Consider the following 8,726-nt stretch of genomic DNA (forward strand, 5'->3'; position numbering starts at 1 on the left):
CGATGGGTCGTAACCCCCGTGACGTCCCTGGATGCACTCGTCCTCGGGATAAGTGTCACCTATATGCGAAACATCTATAAAAACATTAATTTAAACACATAACCGACAATTCGAAATAACTTCTCATACGGTGCTCAATTTGGGTATATGAATATACCACATCGACCTACTCGATGTCACGGATGTCGAGAAACTTTTAGAAAATTTTTCTGAGGCCGCACGCGCCCCCACGCGCCGGGAGGGGCACGGACCCACGCGCCCCCCACGCGCGTCTCCCACCTCGGCTCGCCGGACTGGTTTTTCCGGTGGCCAGAAAACTGGAGATGTTTCAATCTCCTTGTTCTCCGTCGTTTCTTAACCATTTTCTTCGTATTTTATATCAAAATGAAGCCCTAAGCATGTAGTTTCACGTTATACTACTTTAAGGCTCTAAAAACTACAAAATCTCACAGGAGAAATTCCAAGAAAATCGGCCAAATTCGAACCCAATGATCCCGATGTCCAAAACCTTCAAACGAAGCACTCCGAGCTTCCTTGGGACCTCACTAAGCTCACTATAGTCTTAGAATTCCCTGAAAATCGACATATTACGATTGCATGAATAGTGACATAAAATGGGGGTTCGGGTTTCACATGATTTCGAAGGTTTCACGTCCTAAAACTAGTACCAAATGATTCAGGAGGTCGAAAGGATGACAAACCATACCTTTTTGGCGTCGATCCATGAAAGTTCGAGGGTATTGACCCTTGTCCGTACAATTCGAGAGGGAGAGAGAGACTGAACGGAGAAGAGAGAGAGAGAGCACGAGGGAGAAAGGGGGAGATGCCCCGTGTGGTCCAACCAAAACAATTTAAAAAAAAATCCAATTCCTTTAGCCCCTAACCACATAAATTACAACCCAATTTTTAATCCCACTAAAACTATGCTTCCAAAAGTTTAGGAATGAATGCATTTAGTCCAATATGTCACACACACACATACCTTAATACCCGCCAAGGGTAATTCCGTTATTTCACGTCCCCGATATATAAAAATCCAGAACGGGCTGTGACAATCTCCCCTCCTTATAGAATTTCGTCCCCGAAATTCATATGACCAAACAATCCGCTTAATACCCATAAAATAACCTTGGATACATCTCTATCATTCAATCTTCTGTTTCCCAAGTAGCTTCTTCTACTGAATGGTTCCTCCACAATACTTTCACCAAGCTCACTGTCTTATTCCTTAGAACCTTGTCTGTCCAATCTAAAATAGTCACTGGTTCCTCATCATATGTCAAATCAGAATTAATCTCTAAAGGTTGAGGAGGAATCACATGTGAAGGATCTGAGACATAATGTCGATGCATCGAGACATGAAACACATTATGTGTTGGAAATGTGCCCTAAAGCCAATCATATGATGATACTTTACGGACATTTCACATGTTAAACTAATCTAAGTTTAATATAAAGGGCAAAGATTATTGTTTGAGCCGTCTCATATAAATGTTATATGCTTAAACGATAAAGTCCAAGGAATATGTGATTGGGAGAATGCGATCTAAAGAAGTTAGATTCATGAGACCATTCTTTCGTAGACACATCCTAAACGTTCCTGATCATAGGATTGCCAATTGGGCATTGACAGTCCGTTAAGATCAGTACGTCCTGTGTCTTCTCTCAGGAAGAGTGACTAGTCTTGACTCATTGGTGTGTGTGACATCAAGACAAGTACGTAGGTGCTCAATAGAGAATGAGTTCATTGAACACGATCAACGAAGAGTTCTCATATTCATGTCACATGAGAACTCATGGTTGGGATAATGCAAAGTAGTCCTTTGACCTGAGGCATCACAGTTGTCTTATGGTTAAGTCCTTGATCTTTGATTATGTCAAAGTCACCCCATCAGGGTGTCCACGGCATCGTTGGGGTTAAGCCACTTAGCCATGGAGACAAGTGAATGCGCAACAAGGGATCTCTAACCTTCAAACCGTTTGAGGGAGAATACTCTATGATATGATTTAGAATCTCTGGCGCCAGAGTATGAATGAGATTTAGGAAGTCGTTCCAAATCACATTCAAGGTAATCATATAAGCACACGAATCACATTGGATAGTAGACATGAATAAATAAACTATCAAACCAAACAATGTGGTCAAGAGTATTGTATTAGAGAAAGACCGTATTGCATTTGTAGTCCTAAACTGAATAGGTTCTCCACTTCTTCTGATTAGCTTGGGTAACCATGATATGCTGCTAGGTGTCACTCATGGTTTGTGGAAGCCCTAAACGTGTATAATCACTAAAGGGAGAATTGAAAGTAAGTTTCAAATTCACAATCGATTTGAAATGGTTTTAATCGCCCACTGCCTCGCTAAAAGGAACCTAATGGATCGTACACCGTGTAAGGTGGAGATTGAAGAAACAATGGAAATGAGTAAGAATAATTAAATGGTTTAATTATATATAGCAAGGATTAATTAATATGTTAATTAATCAAACAAATAAGTTCGTTAAAGACCTCGGGATAGTTTTGGACCTTAAGGCCTAATGGGCTTTGAACGTCAAGTCCATTAACTTAAGTTGTATGACAACTTAATGAATAATGATTCACAAAGGCCCAATTAGTCCAAAAATATCCCAATGGCCGGCCATATTAGAGATGGAGTGGGTTTTGGACTTATTTACAAGTTTGCCACTCCAATGAATTAAGGTATAAATATGACTTTATAGCCAAAATTCATTAAGGGTTTGTTTTGGAGAAAATTGGAGAGAACATGTCTCTCCATTTCTCTCTAAAGAGGCCGGCCCCTTGGAGGGTGTATCTAGCCATACTAACTACTCCAAGGTCACTCATTTCTTCTCCAATCTAACCTTGGTGAAGATACTTAGAGGTTCTCAATTTTGGGAACTTGGAGAAACCTTTTCATCCATCCAAACCCATAGATTTTAGATGCAAGGAATGAAGGCCCTCTCTTTGGGTGATTAGCCTTTGCTTATGCAAAGAGGAATCTACAAATGTATGATTTCAACTCACTTTGTTTTAAGTTGAGTTTTGGTTCACCAATCTACTAGGCTTTGAATTTCATGGGTAATGTTTTGTTTTTGAGTGCATGCAAGCATGATTCCGCCTTTAATTGTTAATTGCATGCTATATGATGTTGCTCAAATGAACATGTTTTCACAAAATCTTCCTTCATTATGTACCTTAGATAACTCCGGAGGCAACTCCAACCTGTAAGCAACTTCACCGACCCTCTCAGTGATCTCATAAGGTCCTATGTACCTAGGACTTAATTTGCCTATCTTTCCAAATCTCACTACACCTCTCCAAGGTGACAATTTCAAGAATACCAAATTACCCACATCATAAACTTGATCAGTAGCATGTCTATCTGCTAAACTCTTTTGTCGATCCTGGGCCGCTTTCAGGTTAGACTTAATCACCTGAATATTTTGAGTAGTCTCATCCACAATCTCTGGGCCTTCTAACACTCTTTCACCAACCTCTGACCAACACAATGGCGTACGACAAGCTCTACCATAAAGTGCCTCAAATGGTGACATACCAATGCTCGAATGAAAACTATTATTATAGGCAAATTCCATCAAGTCTAGGCGGTCATGCCAAGAATCACCAAACTGTAATACTGAAGATCTCAACATATCCTCCAACGTCTGAATAGTCCTCTCTGATTGTCCATCTGTTTGAGGATGATAAGCAGTGCTGTAAAGCAATTTCGTACCAAGAGCTTCCTGAAAAGCTACCAAAAACTTAGAAGTAAATCTTGGATCTCGATCAGAAATAATATTCACTGGAACTCCATGATACTTCACAATCTTCGTGATGCACAACTTAGCCAATTTATTCAGGGGATACTTTTCCCTCACTGGAATGAAGTGTGCTGACTTGGTAAGCCGATCTACAATCACCCAAACACCATCAAATCCATTTCGTGTACGAGGGAGCTTATACACGAAATCCATAGTTATATTTTCCCATTTCCACTGAGGAACAGGAAGTGGTTGCATTCGCCCAAAAGGCTTCTTTCTTTCCGCTTTGACTTGCTGACAAACAATACACCTACTTACATATTCTACAATTTCCCTTTTCATACCCGGCCAATAATAAAATGGTCGAATGGTATGATACATCTTAGTTCCTCCTGGGTGCATCGCATAAGCTGAACAATGTGCTTCATCCAAAATTTCTTTCTTTAATTCCTCATTATTCAGCACATACATTATGTTCTCCTGCATAAGCATGCCATCTGATTCTCGAATCCTGAGGTCTTTCTTTTTCCCTTTATTTCTCAATTGAATCATTTCTTGAATTTCTTCATCAACCATCTGAGCTTCAAGTACACGATCAACCAAAAATGGCCTGACTTGGAAACTAGCAAGAAAAGCTTATCTTTGATCTTCTAACTCCAACTTTACTCCAGTAGCTCTCAGTTCTGCAAGAAAAGGAACACGGCAAGCATACAAAGCATTGAGGTGACCTCGAGGTTTCCTACTCAGTGCATCAGCTACCACATTAGCACGACCCGGATGATACTCAATAGTGCAGTCATAATCACTTAGCAATTCCATCCACCTTCCCTGATGAAGATTAAGATCATGCTGAGTAATTAGATACTGAAGACTCTTATAATCTGTGAAGATCTTACACTTCTCACCATAGAGATAATGCCTCCAAATCTTCAAAGCAAAAACAATGGCTGCCAATTCAAGGTCGTGAGTAGGATAATTCCTTTCATGAATCTTCAACTGTCGAGAAGCATAGGCGATCACTCTATTATGCTGCATCAAAACACATCACAAACCATTCAAAGAGGCATCATTGTAAATCTCAAAGTTACCGCTATCATCAGGAAGTACCAATACTGGAGCATGAGTGAGACAATATTTCAATTGCTGGAAACTTTGCTCACAATTCTCATCCCACTCGAACTTAACATCCTTCCTGGTTAACTTCGTTAATGGCAAAGCAATTATAGAAAAATCTTGAACAAACTGTCGATAATAACCTGCTAGACCAAGAAAACTCCGTACCTCAGTGACGGTTCGTGGTTGTTCCCAATTTTCAACTGCTGCTATCTTTTGAGGATCTACTTGAATTCCTTGTGCCGATACTACATGCCCCAAAAATGCCACTTCATTCAACCAAAACTGACATTTACTGAACTTGGCATACAACCGATGCTCCCTCAATTTCTTTAATACCAAGTTAAGATGTCGAATATGATCTGCTTTAGACTTAGAGTATACCACAATATCATCGATAAAAACAATAACAAATTTATCAAGATATTGCTGGAATACCTCATTCATTAACCTTATGAAAGCTGCAGGTGCATTAGTCAATCCAAATGGCATCACCAGAAATTCATAATGTCCGTAACGGGTCCTGAAAGCCGTCTTAGGTACATCTTCGTCTTTAATCTTCAACTGATAATAACCAGATCTCAAATCAATCTTAGAGAACACACACGCACCTTTCAACTGATCAAACAAATCATCAATGCGAGGCAATGGATAACGGTTTTTAATCGTTACCCGATTCAATTGCCTATAATCAATGCATAATCTCAGAGTTCCATCTTTCTTTCTCACAAATAATACCGGAGCTCCCCAAGGTGAAGTACTAGGTTGAATGAAACCTTTATCAATTAATTCTTGTAACTGAATTTTCAACTCTCTCAGTTCAGCTGGAGCCATTCTGTATGGAGTTAAAGATATAAGATCTGTACTTGGAAGCAAATCAATAGAAAATTCCACATCTCTGTCTGGCGGCAATCCCGGCAAATCATCTGGAAATACATCAGGATAGTGCCTGACTACCCCAACTTCCTCTACATTGTTAGGGACAACATCATTTAACACCACATGTGCTAAGTATCCTTGACAACCCTTCGATAATAACTTCCTTGCTCTTATGGCAGAAATAACTCCATGTCTCACCCCGCTTCTTTCACCCACAAAAGTAACCTCTGGTAATCCAGGACAATAAAAGGTAACAGATTTCTCGTAACAATCTATATGGGCACGATTATAATGCAACCAATCTGCCCCTAGAATCACATACAAATCCACAATATCTAACGGGATAAGATTGGCTGGCATAACTACACCCTCTACCATCACTGGACATCCAAGATAAACACTATCAACATAACATTTGTCCCCTCTAGGCATGGCAAACTCTAAATCAAATCCTAGAGGTGAAGGGTGAGGTTGAGTCATTTGAGCAAACGTATGAGAAATCACAGAATGTGTTGCACCACAATCAATCAAAACTCTAGCAAAATGACCAAAAATATTTAATGTACCCATGATCAAATCTAGATGGTTCTGAGCATCTTGCAGGGATATGTGATTAACACGTCCCTGAGCTTGTTGTCGTCCACCACGACCTTTGTTGCCTTGGTTACCTCGCCCTTAAGAAGTACGTCCCTGACCTGACTGATTAAACTGCCTAGATGATCCTACACCACTAGCAGCACCCTCTCCCTGTCGGGGCTGACCTCCCTGATGCCACTGAGATCCACTGGCAGGCATGGAAGAATAAGAATGATAACCCCCAGGGTCTTGGGAATACCCAGTCTAAGAATAAGGATCCTGGGAATACTGATACTGTCCGGAAGTATAGGGAGTAGCATCACCCTGATAGTGGTAAGCACCACTACGACCCGTCTAACCATAACTGCATGATCCAAAGTTCTGCTGATTCGGCGCTGGAGGTGGCATAACAGACTGCTGAGATTTCTGTTGACTATGGGGACACTGAGCAGCCCTATGTCCATCTGTCCACAAATGTAGCAAGCACCACCACTACCATTTCTCCTACACTCCCCATGATGTCTAAAGTTACAACGGCGGCACAACGGAGCACCAGAACCACCAGCACCACTAAAGTCTCTCTGTCTCTGAAATCTGGGCCCGCCAGTAAATCTTCCACCTCTCCTTGGGCCTGTGACACTAAATTCTCCATTGGAAGAACTCGAACTCGCTCCACTTTTCTTGAAATTCTGCGTCTTACAGGGTCCCTGAGTGGAGATACCCTTGCCCTTATCATCTTTCTTTTGACTATCATTCTTGTCCTCATCATCCTCACTGTCACTAGGAAGATTGTCGGAATCCTCCATCCGAACCAAAATCTTGAAAAACTCATGATAATCGTTGCAAGGAAGCGCACTAGCAAAAGTCCGCCATTTTCTCTTAGTTCCCATCTTAAAACGGCAAAGCATCTCTACCTCATTACCAGCTGTATCAGGATCATAAAGAGACAAGTCTATAAACTTCCTATAGTACTCATGCGCTGACATATTCTTTTGCTTCAACCGAGTGAACTCCTGCTTCTTGTGATCAATGTACTCCGGAGGGACAAATCTTTTCTTAAAATTCTCCTTGAATACTTCCCAATCAGCTGCCATCTCAGGGGACATAAACTGAGTTTGATTTCTCCACCAAGCTGCAGGCTCTCGTCCCAAAAACCAAGTAGTGGTCTCAACCCATCTATTAGCAGGAAAATTCCCTTGACTCTGCATCACCTGAAAAGTCATCTCAATATGGTCTAGCCACTTTTCTGCCCCTTCATGACCTTCATTACCCATGAAACGATCCAATTTCAGATTATACATAGTCTACAGGGGTGTCCTCTAAGGAGGAGGAGGAGGGCGGATTGCATTCTGAAAGGCATGGGCCATCGCTTCCCCTAATTGAGTAATATCAGGGAAATTAGGCTCAGAAGCACGGCGTGATTCCCTACGAGGCGGCATAATTGTGACAGAAAACATCAAAAGATCATTAGAGCATTGACAATTTATACAGCACTGCAACCTAGGCTCTGATACCAAACTGACACACCCCGATCCAAGAATCAAGGCGTTCTGGCCGTCAGGTGAGTGTGACGTAACCAAAAGTGCAATGCGGAAGCAAAGGATATGAGAAATACGAAGGAATAAAAGCCAACTACTAGCAGTAATATCCAACTAGCATGCTAGAGTGAGTTTAAGTGTGCAGTACACAATTTCAAAGCATAAAAACTAGGTGCAGTCAAGTAGGACTATAATTAAATTACAACACCCGCAGGTGAGTCCTACATGCAAGAAGTCTGTCAGAACACCAAAGAAAACCTCGTGAGCCACCAACTGCTAACTAGAACCTGGAGGGGCGCAAAAACAAAATTGAGTGGGTCAGTAAAACCAAAGTTTTCCAAAACATTTCTAACACCTCACTGTAAAACCTGTATACTTTCCCAGAAAATAACATAATAGTATATAAAACCTCATACGTCACAAATCACCAATCTATCACAAATCCAGGAATATGCCATGCCATAAATGTCAATAACAAAACATGGATGCATCAAACTAACAGGTGACATAATGAATCAACCGGAGACCCTGCAGTTGGTCCTATACGGTTAATTCCATAGATCAATATCCAACCCAGCCGGAGTCACCACGGTGACCTGTACGGCACTACTCTGCACATAAGTCGGAACTACCTGAAGTAGTCTGTACGACAAGAATGGTGTAATGATACGCTCTAGTGCTTCTCTCATCAATCATATGCGCGCATAATCTAAGGTCACCTACTAGTCGGAACCACCTCTAGTGATCTGTACGACTAGCATGTCGGAACCCTTTCATGGTCTGTACGACATGCACCTACTTGGATCGAAGGTGAGCGTGCGATGCGGTGAATAATATAAGCACTAACACCAGGGGTGCA

General features: G+C 41.3%; 1 protein-coding gene across 1 annotated transcript; it reads right to left on the reverse strand.

The window, feature by feature from the left end:
* Positions 1-5,427: 5,427 nt before the first annotated feature.
* Positions 5,428-6,131, reverse strand: LOC139187872 (uncharacterized). Its single transcript, XM_070804482.1, has 2 exons — positions 5,651-6,131; positions 5,428-5,438 (listed from the first exon to the last, which is right to left on the reverse strand). Exons 1-2 carry the CDS (start codon positions 6,129-6,131, stop codon positions 5,428-5,430), a joined length of 492 nt encoding a protein of 163 aa, XP_070660583.1.
* Positions 6,132-8,726: the final 2,595 nt, after the last annotated feature.

This window comes from Malus domestica, chromosome 09 (genome assembly GCF_042453785.1).
Source record: "Malus domestica chromosome 09, GDT2T_hap1".
In the NCBI taxonomy this organism is placed as follows: Eukaryota; Viridiplantae; Streptophyta; class Magnoliopsida; order Rosales; family Rosaceae; genus Malus; species Malus domestica.

What these genes read in the sequence shown, in the direction of transcription:
- LOC139187872 (XM_070804482.1), bottom strand. Translation starts at nt 6,131, where the DNA reads ATGGTAGAGGGTGTAGTTATGCCAGCCAATCTTATCCCGTTAGATATT.